The sequence below is a fragment of the Brachypodium distachyon genome, chromosome 4 (genome assembly GCF_000005505.3).
Source record: "Brachypodium distachyon strain Bd21 chromosome 4, Brachypodium_distachyon_v3.0, whole genome shotgun sequence".
Classification (NCBI taxonomy): domain Eukaryota; kingdom Viridiplantae; phylum Streptophyta; class Magnoliopsida; order Poales; family Poaceae; genus Brachypodium; species Brachypodium distachyon.
The window spans coordinates 8,091,374-8,102,730 of NC_016134.3; the positions used below are offsets into that span (position 1 = coordinate 8,091,374).

The window sequence follows — 11,357 nt, forward strand, 5'->3', positions numbered from 1 at the left end:
CGGCGTCTGGTGTGGGCGAGCAACAATCACCTATGAGTAATTCTATTTTTACAGGAAATAGGCGGTTGTTTTGCCTTTGCATTAAGAAGAGAGAAACCAATACAAATTAGAGAGCATAGAAACTAGGAGGAGGAAGAAAAGAGAAAGGAAATCCATACTGGTAAGGCCAGCTTGGCTGTATAGAACACGTGATCCCACTACTCTCCCCAAACCTACTTGTGAGTAATTTTGATTTTATGTTTAGTGTATGGGTATAAACATGTTGATTCTTTGTGTATCAGAAAATTAAATTACCACCACGATAAGTTGAACTTATTGCCATATGCTTTGAATATGAAAGGAAGGAACATAAAGAAAAAATAAGCTTGCTTATCATTACATCTGTCATTCGGTTGTCTCTGTGTCTAGATAAACCATGAGATGGAGAACATGGTTGTGCTTGATGACCAAATCAAGAAACATGTAGATCCAGAATCTCGATGCAAGGTAATTCCCATACAGGCATCACAATCTGTTCTTGTCCCAACTCAAGGAACTTTAGTCAAATAGCTAAATACCCATGTGTTGCTACAAATAAAACAAACAGACTGCCCGCTGAAGATAAATTATATTAAAAACACTATGACATATTAGTGACACTTGCTAATAATTTGATGAGTAAAGACGATTTCTTTTATCTAGTGCTTTGTAACCTTGAATGAAACAGACAAATCTGCATGACATAGTTTACTTTTTTGCTCTTGGAGAGCGTTTTCACGATCCCAATCCATCTACATCTACATAGTGATCCTAGGTGTTCGCGTGATAGAAAATTTAAATTCTGCACTACATTCTCCACCACTGCCTATCCTCCATCTCCATCACGGCGAGAAGCAATATGTGATTCTCGATGTCATTCTCGTCTATTTCGTCCATGTCCAAATTGCTTGACGAGGACGACGAGTACTCCAAAAGTAGCATTGCAGCGGGAGCGGGACTCAAGAACGATTGCATCTACAATATGCAAGAACTCCAAACCCAAACATGAAGAAATCAAGCATGGAAAAAATCGCAAACTCGAACATGAACAAATCGAGCAGATTTACCTCCGGGGTGCTCGGGAAACCGACAAAGGGAGCGGGCTTTGCGGGATACCTGGTCGGACACGTCGAGGGCCAACAAATCAGCGGCGGCGGCTACTTCTGCAACGGTGATGCCGAAACAGAGCTGCGAGAGCTAGGGTCAACTCTTGGCGGAAGGGATCTGACGAGCCACGAGATCCCAAGGATGCAAGTTGGGCGCGGGGAACAATGAAAGACCTAGCCGACGGCACAGAGTCAAAGGTGGCGGCGAAAATCAAAGGCGGGAAACAACGGCGGCGGAAGCGGGTGGAACAATGCGGGTTGAAATTTCAGCGTGCCAAAGGCTTCGGAGCAAATGAGAGGTACATGGAAATTGGACAAGGAAACTGGGGATATAGCATGAGGAGAGGGGATTTTATTGGGAGCACTATTTTTTTTAAGGTTTCGCAAAAATGAGAGACCCACTCGGGTCGTTTTCGCGTACAAAACCGTATGATACCGTTTGTTTTGCTAAATTATTTCTGCGTTTTTGAGAAATGAGATGGTTATGCATGTTAGGATTATTATTTCCTTTCAAGTAATGAAATGGTTTTAATCATCCCAATTTTTAATATCGTTCCATTGTCTTCTACTTCGTCGTGTGAACCAAACACATTGTGATTTGTGAAAAACCGGACCCGAGAGATCTGCTAGAGATGCTCGTTTGCTCCTTGAAGTTAAAATAGTGTCTCACTGCGGAAGACCAGACGCAAAACCAAAGGAAAAACCCCAGCTTCCTCTTCCTTGTCCACCTCGGTTCCTTCCCCACCGCCGATGGAGCCACAGGCGACGATCGATGTCCTCACCGATGACGCCATCCGCGACATTCTCCGCCGTCTCTCCCTCGCAGACCTCCTCCGCTCTGCCCTCGCGAGCCATCACTGGCGCCGCCTGGCCGCCCGCTGCCTCCCCCGCGCCGCTCCACACCTCGGCTACTTCTTCCACCCGACCGCCATCGGTCCCCCAGCGCCTATCCCGGACCCCAAGATTATCGATACACCTGCCGAGTTCGCTCCCCTCGACGCCTCCTCGCCGCGCCTCTCTCTCGACTTCGCCCCGGACGCCTCCGTCTTCAAGGTCTACGACTCGCACCAAGGCCTCCTGCTCTTGGAGCCGGTCGTGATCCTCCCCAAGGGGATCATCCCCCGCTTCCTCGTCCTCGACCCGGCCACCCGCCGCCGCACGCTCCTCCCGCCGCCGCCGCGTGACACGGTGCCCGGCGACCGCCGCTGGCGCCGCACCAGGCACTACGTCGGCTCCGCGCTGCTCTCCCGTGCGCACCCGAGCAAGCTCTGCTTCGAGGTCATCTGCTTCGCCATCGACGATGGCCACCCGCGCGCCTGGGTCGCGTCCGTCGACAACGGCGAATGCTGCTGGCGCGCGCTCCCGCGGGACAAGGAGCTCCTGGTCGATTTCGACCCCTGGTGGTTCGAGGGCCGCTGCGTGCACGCCGCCGGGAAGATCTACTGGCACATCTGCAACTCCGTCCACCGCTTTCTCCAACTTGACACGGCCACACTCAAGTTCTCCTACCTGCCAGTGCCGGCCGTTCTGGGCTACCGTTTCGCCAAGTACCGCATCGGGGAGACGCCGGAAGATGGACGGCTCTGCATAGTGACCGATGGCGAGAAGCAGCTGCAGCTCTGGGTGCGCGGGGAGGCCAGGTGGAGCGACAATGGGTGGCTTCTCGAGAGGAAAATTGTGGACTTGCGCGTTTTGTGCGACTCTGTGCCGGGCCTGACCAGCGACCCCAGACTCAGGCTGCTCAGCGTGTGGCCCACGGACATGGACGCCGCTCGCACCGGGAAGGTTTTCATCAAGACCTGGGGATTCGGGACCTACTCCTTCCATCTGGACACCGGCAAGCTGGAGCGCCTGTCGAGTAAAGGTGGCAAAGACTACGGGCACCCCATCTTCGCCTACTTCCTCGCATGGCCTCCTGCGTTCCTCGCCTCAGACTACTGACTTTTCGTCGGTAATTTCTAACCGCCCTTCCCACCCGTTATTGTGATTGCCTGGAGTAATTTGTTGCATATATATATGCATAAGTGCTAAATAGTAAATAACATAGGTGCATCAATTAGCTTTGGATAGGGAGTTCTTCTTGGAAGGTAGGTATAGGGCACTGATGTGATTGTGCTCAAATCGATAAACATGGGAGGCGATCGTTCCAAAATATAATTTCGTTTTAGAAGTTCTGAACAATTCCTGTCTGTTGGCATTATATGCTGGTGGTACAAGAAGTAATTGCATACTTGTTGTGCCACATGGTTCTTGTCTCTAACCAATGCACATTTTCATGATCCTACCCTGGCTTTGCACTTTGCAATACTGAATCTTTTCCAATTATGTCTTAACTATTCAGAATAGTTAACTTCAGTAGCACGTTCTGGATAAAGTTTGATTTAGTACGTGGCAGGTTCCATCTAGTACACAACATGCATCTCTGGCACAAGAAACAAAATAACATTTATGTCAGTAGCTACCTTGCTTATGGATTCAGTAGCACATTTATGTTGTGACATTGCAGTTTTGTTCATTAGGTTTGAATTTTAACCACCCACTCGCTAACTCTGATTGGTTTAGTGTTTCACTGTGATTTGTTAGATAGTGTTAGGCTGCGTGTAGAATTCTAGAATCAGTGTGATTTTAATGCTGGGAATTCATGGGTTTGATAGGCTTGTTGCAAGTTTGTGAATGTACCTTCGTCAGTGTCTGAATCCTAAACCTCATAAATCCATGTCACGAACTGCCTGGAGTAATTTTGTGTCAAGCTTCATGCACTACCCAACGCAACCGAAAGACCGATCTGATGGAAAGGCTAGGCAATCCACTTATACACTTCAACAATTTGTTGCGTGTGCATAAATGCATAATACCATAACGCCGCACTGAGCTATATACCAGGGTGCACACAAAAAGTACACTCAATCTAAGTAGGGCCTAAGTGAATTAATTAGCTTTGGAGTAGGCTAGCAGAACTCGGAAGCACAAATGTATCCATTTTTTCTAGTATTTGTAGGGTTATAGTTGCAAGATAGGTAGGGTGTGAAGTGTTTTCTCAAGCAACATGGGTGAAAGGCAGTCATTCGAAAATTGAAGTCTGTTTTAGATGTTCTGAACTTCCGATCACACCTCCAGTTGGTTGGCAATATATGCTGGCGGTACAAGAGATAACTACATATTTGATACTTCCCTAGTTTGTCCCACATAGTTCTAGTCTCTTGTCTCTGCATATGTTCATGATAGGGTATTGTAATTCGCAGTTCCAAAAGTTTCCCAATTACAACATCTTAATATTGATAAAATTAACTAAGTAACATGTTCTGAACAAAGTTTCTGTCATGCACTTCAAGTTACTTTCCTATGACAGCTCTCTTTAGTGCATGGCAAGTAATTCTGGCACCAGGACCAACTTAATGTTCATCTTGGTAACAAATCTTGCTTATGGATTATATAATACTCCCTCCTTCCCAAAATCTATACAAATCCACATCACTTATTTTGGAACGGAGGGAGTATTTGTTTTGACATTTCAATATTATTCATTAGGTTTGAGTTTTAACCACCAGCTCACTGACTCTGATTTTCTCATATTTCATTATGGATAGCTTTGAGGTTATCTTTAGGCCCTGTTTGGTTAATCCCACCCATGCCATGTCCATAGGGAATGGAAGGGATTGTAATTCATTTTCCCTGGAATCCCTTCCGTTCCCTCTCAATCCCCCTTGATCAGCTGGTTGCCGAACGAGGCCTTGGTGGGTGTGATACTTTGGTAGGCTTGTTGCAAGTGCTGATGGTCCTTTTTAGCTTCTGTTTCTGAATACTATAGCTCATAAATCAACATCATCTTTTGTACCTTCATATGTTTTGTACTTTAGACATTTTCCTATGTTGTGGCGGGTTGGGTGATAGTCCTTCTTATTCACATAGTTCACCATCACAATCAATGTTACTTTCATTTCCCTTGTAGGAGATACAACTATGCTTGTGTTTCATAGATTTAGCCATTTAGAATATGAAAGCAATCTACATAATATTTTACTGGTGTCAAACATGCAAATGATTATAAATGTGCCATCCATCGTGTCTTTATTGGTTAAGACTTAAGAGCCTTGTAAAACTTCACTGCATGGAATCAATTGACAATGTCACTCTAAACCCTTTTTTGTTGTTGTTGGGGACTTTTAGTTTAGTTTTTTTTTGACACAAAACAGTAGGGAAGATCCCTACCGTAACATTTTCATTTATATATGTGCAATGGCTATTTACAATGGGGAAATGAGAAAATTACAAAATGTCAAGTCATGTCTGCATGCCCTCCTTCGAACTTGGTTTGGCTCTATGCCTAACCATCAGAAAATTTTCCTTGAATAGTTGAAAAATGCCATTGGAATCTCTGATGCCATTGTTAAATATGATATTATTCCTATGATTCCACAAAGCCCAACACCCTAGAATAAGGACTTCCTTGAAGCAAATAGTATGACGGTTCTGTAGCCCAGTAGCAATAAGCATGTCCATAAGCTGAAGTTCATGATTCCATTCCCCACTTTCCACGAAAAGTCCTGACTGAAAAGGCAAGCAAAGAAAAGATGGGTCATGCATTCGTTGATACCATCATCACATAAAACACAAGTGATAACCTCCACATAGAAATTCTTCCTAGCCATTAAGTCCCTTGTGTTCAGACAGTCAAGGATGAGGAGCCAGAAGAAAAACTTCTGTTTAGATAGATAGGCAGATTTCCAAATCCAAGAGAAAGGACGTTCAGCTGGGTCAGCATTGATCATGACTTTTAGTTTAGTAGATAGCCCGTCTGATTCAGTTTTCTTTTCGTAATACTTGGAGTTTCTCAGTTTGTGTGAATAGTTACAATTCAGAAAGCTCTTTGAACAAAAATATATTTGGAGAGTTAGTATCCATTTTAGTTTTCAATTCTAAACAGCATGCACATGAGCTGAATGTTCTGGTCACAATGCAGTTTTATTTTTGACTAGTTGCTTTTCTTGCTTGCTCATTAATTTCAATTGGTTTGATTCATTGCAAATATGGTGGCTGATAATTCTGTCAATTATATGATCCAGGATGGTGACTTGTAAGGCATTGGACGATTGACGTCAGCTAGCATCCTTTTGTTTCTGGATCACTACTCTGTACTGCCATCTTCCCATCACTCGGCAGACCATGAAGCTCAAAGTAACTCATGCTCTATGAGACTATTTAAGCAATTAGATGAGATATTCAGTGACAGTGACGCGTACTGTCAAATTATGCTTTTATTTGGAGGAGCCACGGTTTTGCTCATAGAGTATTCAGTACGTAACATTTATGGCATGTCGACTCTAATTTCATTATCCTTGTTCTCATCGAGCTATTTGAATTAGGTGTTATGATTTATCGATGTAAGCGTGCACGTGCAACATACGGATCCACGTACATCGCATCAGATGAAAATCCATGAGAACAAAAATGCCAATATTTCACAAACCATAAATGTGAAATTAGATGTCACTTGGCTACTTGAACAATCATGAAAAAGGTGGTAAATACATGATAGCCGTTCACTGCAAATATACCATCCTTTAGAATGAATGAGAACTAACTTTGGAGTAATATCTCAAACTGAATAATTTTTAAAAGATAAGCTACAACATCTTATTATTTAATAAGCTATCTATGTCGCAGCCTGCAGTTAGTAGAACCTTAACTTTTTTTTCTTCCAAATAGTTAGAACAACCTTAACTATCTTGCAGTGTTTGCCAGTGATTTTCTACATTTCAGGGCAAACCGTGCAAAGAAAACAACTGGAGTCATCTACTCATCACCTGCTGACGTTGATTCATTTGCATACAACTACAGCTAGCATTCGTAAACCATTCCTGGCATATATTTAGAATCGGAGGACTACCATATTAGGTGTCCACTATATATATATATATATTCTTTTTTCTTGTATACTAGATGCTGGGGTGCGTCATTGCACGCCTCCTGGAGCGTTTCTGTTAATGCCTGCGGCAGCATGTTCTGAATCGTTAAGGTTACTAGCAGGTGTGCCCGTGCGTTGCTACGGGTCAACAAAATCACAAACTATTTTATTTTTATTTTTTGTGTAAGCAACTCATGACGCCGTCGAGGTCGGCATGCGGGTGTGGTGGCGTCGGTTGTAAGACGGAGTAGGATAAATCGTGAAAAAAACTGGAGAAAAAGAAAATAACGGGCAGTGACATATATTGGTTGTAATTTTAACGAAGTTAACCTACGGCGGCAGTATATATATTGGAGTTGGTGGTGATGGTACGGTCGCGGCCGTAGGTTAACTTCGTTAAAATTACAAATTGGAGTTGGTGATAATGATACGGTTGCCGCTGTAGATTAACTTCGTTAAAATTACAACCAATATGTCATTGCCCGTTATTTTTTTTTCCTCCAGTTTTTTTCGCGATTTCTCCTACTCATCTTAGAACCGACGCCACCACACCCGCATGTCGACCTCGACGGCATCATGAGTTGCCTACACAAAAAATAAAAATAAATAGTTTGTGATTTTGTTGACCCGTAGTAACGCACGGACACACTTGCTAGTATTGTATAGATAAGAGTTTGGAGCGTTTCTTTGCACTCCTCCTGGGTCAGTATTGCTGTCTTGTTTACACTAAGATCAGTAAGTTAAGGCTGGGGCAAGGCACGATACTTTACGCTTCCTAGATCTATAGCAAAACCATTACATGAACAGAGACCATTCAGAAAAAATAAATACAGTTTCATACTACACAGAAGAAGGAAAAAATTGTTTAGCAGTTCAGTAACAGAAGTCGATACCATTCAAAGAGCAACAAAGACATCCCTTTGCATGCAGGGAGTTACTGCCAGCCTAGTTTTACACAACACCCCTTGATCTTGTCCGATATAGGCAAAAAATCGCAATCCTTCATCTTCCCCGTTCCCACCGGATGTAAAGGCCAACGCCGATGGCGGTGCCCCATCCTTCTCCTAGGGACAGTGAATCGGAGGCCATGGGATCGTGACCCCTGGCACCAGGCATTGGCGGAGGCAGCACTGGCCCATGATCTGTAGGTGGGCGCGGCGCAACGGCCACCTGACGGCGACCCGACGCTGCCCCTGCTGGAACTCCCCAACCCGAGGGAGGCAGAGCGGCGGCGGCCCTGCTCCCACCAACGTAGACTGGACGGCTACGATATGATTCCTGTGGGCGCGGCAGCACGGATGGTCGCGGGCGGCGCACCACGGCCAGCGACGGGCGCGGCAACACGGACGGCGGTGGGCGGGCCCCTAGGGCCAGCGGCAGGCGCGGCCGCAGGGACGACAACGGGATGCAGCAACACGGAGGGCGGTCAGGCAGCACGGCGGGTGGCGGGCGCGGCCGCACGGCGGAAGAGGAGCGCCGGCGATCAGAAGCTCCATGGCTGCGGGTTGAAGACGAAGGATTTCTTTTTCTTTTTTGACCCACGAATCGTTTTTTGTTGCTGCCTGTATGTCCAAGCGAAAGATAAGAGCAAGGGGTGTCGTGCAAAATTGATTTTTAAGGGTCATCGATGTTGCATCGCTTGGCGTCCTTCTCTGTCGCCGCACTGGTATCTCCGGAGTGCGGCCAAACCTCAAGGTGCGGTTAACACCATCTACACCCATCACCGTTATCAACTACGTGTCCGCCGCTTTGCTTAATCTTTCTGCCAACCAAAATTAATCTCTCTGCCATCCATCTAGGTGACTAGGTACGGCTTCAATTTTTTTTATCTCCCATCCTTCTCTCTCCCTCCATCTCCCCCATCTCCTAAATCTTGTTGGAATTTTGGGTTAGGCTCAAAAACCAATCTGAAATTAATTCTTGAAAACTCTCAAAACTCCATTCATGAAGTGTGATGAGGAAGTGAGAATAGTCACACCTTACTAGTTTAGTGGGAGTTGGACCAATATATAAGTATGTTGGTTCTCACCTCTTGATCAAGTGAGCAAGGGAAATTTCCACGCGCGCTCCTCCTCCTACGCTCGCCCCGTCCCGTCCCGACGCGACGCGCGCGCCGCGGTTACCCACTGCTAGCCTAGCGGAGATTTCTCTATTTGTTGAAAGTGGAAAGGAGCCTGAAAGTTGGGCTCGTTCACTCACACCTTTCCTCCGGACGTACCACGCCACAACCCTATCCGTCACGCCCACGATCCAATCTCGTTGTTCGCCGCCAACTACTACTCCATCCCGTCGACTGCGTGCACAGATCGCCGGGAGAGCAGGCCTCCGGAACCCCGACCTTCGAGATCCTGTCCAGGAGACGGTTGATAAGGTTTTTGGGGAGCGTTCTCACGCGACTGCTCGCTTCTTCACGTCCCTGTTTCGTCGGCATCTTCATCACCAATGTCCGACGACCTCGGAGATCCCGCGGCTCAGGCTGCCGCTCTAGCTCAGCAGCAGCAGGCTGCCCAACTCCAAGCCCAGGCAACTGCTGCTGCACAGGCGCAAGCGCAGGTGCTGGCCGTTGCCCAGAAAGTAGTCAAGGCTGCTGCTGCTGCCGACGTGAACATCGACGCCGCCGGACTCGTCACCGACCTCAACAAACAAACACAAGAAAAGAGTACAGCACCGTACGTAATCTGCTCTTTCTTGTTGATTTTGATTGGTAGTTCTATTATTCATGCCGTGAAATTAGATGAGTTTTATTGCTGTGCGTTGCTATTTAACTTGTCTAGTTTGCATGATATAATATGCTTACATGTTTTACACATTGTTTTTCTGGATTAAATATTCATCGAAATTACCTAATTATTCAACAAATCTTCTCTCCTGCTCCCAGAGAACCGGACGTGGATCTCTCTCTCTCTCTATCCCTCCCCTAGTCTCTCGTGCTTGGCAGCAGCCCGACATGGCCGCGAGGAGCGCCGGAAGTGCAGAAGAAGGCGAGGAGCAGCAGATGAAGGACACTAGATCTCTCCTAGATCTCCACTGTCTCACTCACATCCGACCTCCACTCTCACGACCAAGCTCCACCTCTGTCTCTAGTACTCATCCTCTATCGATCCGTGGTACCGCGAGGAAGGCTAGATCTTCTTGTTTTGTTTTTGGATTTTGTGATTTCTTCTTTGAATGGAGATCATGGGCAAGAAAAAGATGCAAGAATTTTCTAGGTACCTTAGTGTTTTAGGTAGCTTCTAAAATTTGTTTGATCTCCATACTTTTATTTGTTTCTTGGTGCTTTAGGAAGGTATCTGAACGAATTTATAAATTTTTGGCGATGCTTATACTGTGATTTTTTAGCACCATGATGTACATAGGTACATGACGAGTTACTAAGTTTTGATGAACGTTTGTGCTGTGATTTTTTTTTGTACAGGATGTACATTTATGAGTTGATGTACAGAATATTTACAGACAAGGTACTAAGTTTGAGAAGGTAGTAAGGTTAAGAAGGTACTCAGTACTTCTGATTGTACTCGTAGTGTAGATGAGTATTGTCGGGTACTTTAATTGATGAGATACTAAGGTTGAGAAGGTACTTTGTATTTTTTAATTATACTCGTAGTGTAGATAAGTAGTGACAAGGTACTTAAATTCATGAGGTACATAAAATTGATCATATATTGCAATCTACACTAATGTACTTGACATGTACCCTAATGTATTTGCTATGTACTAGGATGTACAACCATACGAGATACTATTTACTAAGTATTGAGACGATGTACTAACTTTCATTATCATGGATCATGGTGTACTCAATTTGATGTGCCTTCGCGTACATTTAACATATGCCGTACTGTTTAAATTTTAGATAACAAATATGTTTATGTACCATCGTTTGGTGTACATGTACCTGACGTACTGCAATATGTACACACAAATAAAATCAGTACAAAAGAAACAAGTGGCCCTCTAGAATTTCATGTACAAAAGAGATAAAATATATTATAAAAAGTGTGAGAAAAGATATGAGTGGAAAGAAACAAAAGTGAGAAAGGAAACGTGAGTGCCTGACACAAAGGAGAGAGAAGTAAAGAAAATAAAAAACTGTCAGGTGTCAAGTCCAAAAAGTGGCTGACACAAGTACTACTTCCCCTGTTAATTATCTATCTTCAATATAAAACAAAGCAACTAATATAGTGTGTGATTTTTAATGTGTGGTTACAACCATGCGGGTAGATACCGCTATGGGTATAGCCTCCGCTTTACCGGAGTGCGCCCCTGGCTGAGGTGGTTGCTCGGTGCCTCGTGGGTCTAGCACACCTGCACTTGCGTGCATGGCTCCG

General features: G+C 45.0%; 1 protein-coding gene across 1 annotated transcript; it reads left to right on the forward strand.

Annotated features, from left to right (window-relative positions):
* Positions 1–1,289: 1,289 nt before the first annotated feature.
* LOC100835869 lies at positions 1,290–6,502 on the forward strand. Its single transcript, XM_024454511.1, has 3 exons — positions 1,290–1,423; positions 1,787–3,075; positions 6,188–6,502. Exons 1-2 carry the CDS (start codon positions 1,290–1,292, stop codon positions 3,063–3,065), a joined length of 1,413 nt encoding a protein of 470 aa, XP_024310279.1. The 3' UTR covers positions 3,066–3,075; positions 6,188–6,502.
* The last annotated feature ends 4,855 nt before the right edge of the window (positions 6,503–11,357 follow it).

Excerpts from the sequence above, each read along its gene's own strand:
- LOC100835869 (XM_024454511.1), top strand. The coding sequence starts at position 1,290 with ATGAAAGACCTAGCCGACGGCACAGAGTCAAAGGTGGCGGCGAAAATC. Across the intron at positions 1,424-1,786 it reads GGCTTCGGAGCAAATGAGAG|TGTCTCACTGCGGAAGACCA; the intron begins GTACATGGAAAT and ends AAGTTAAAATAG.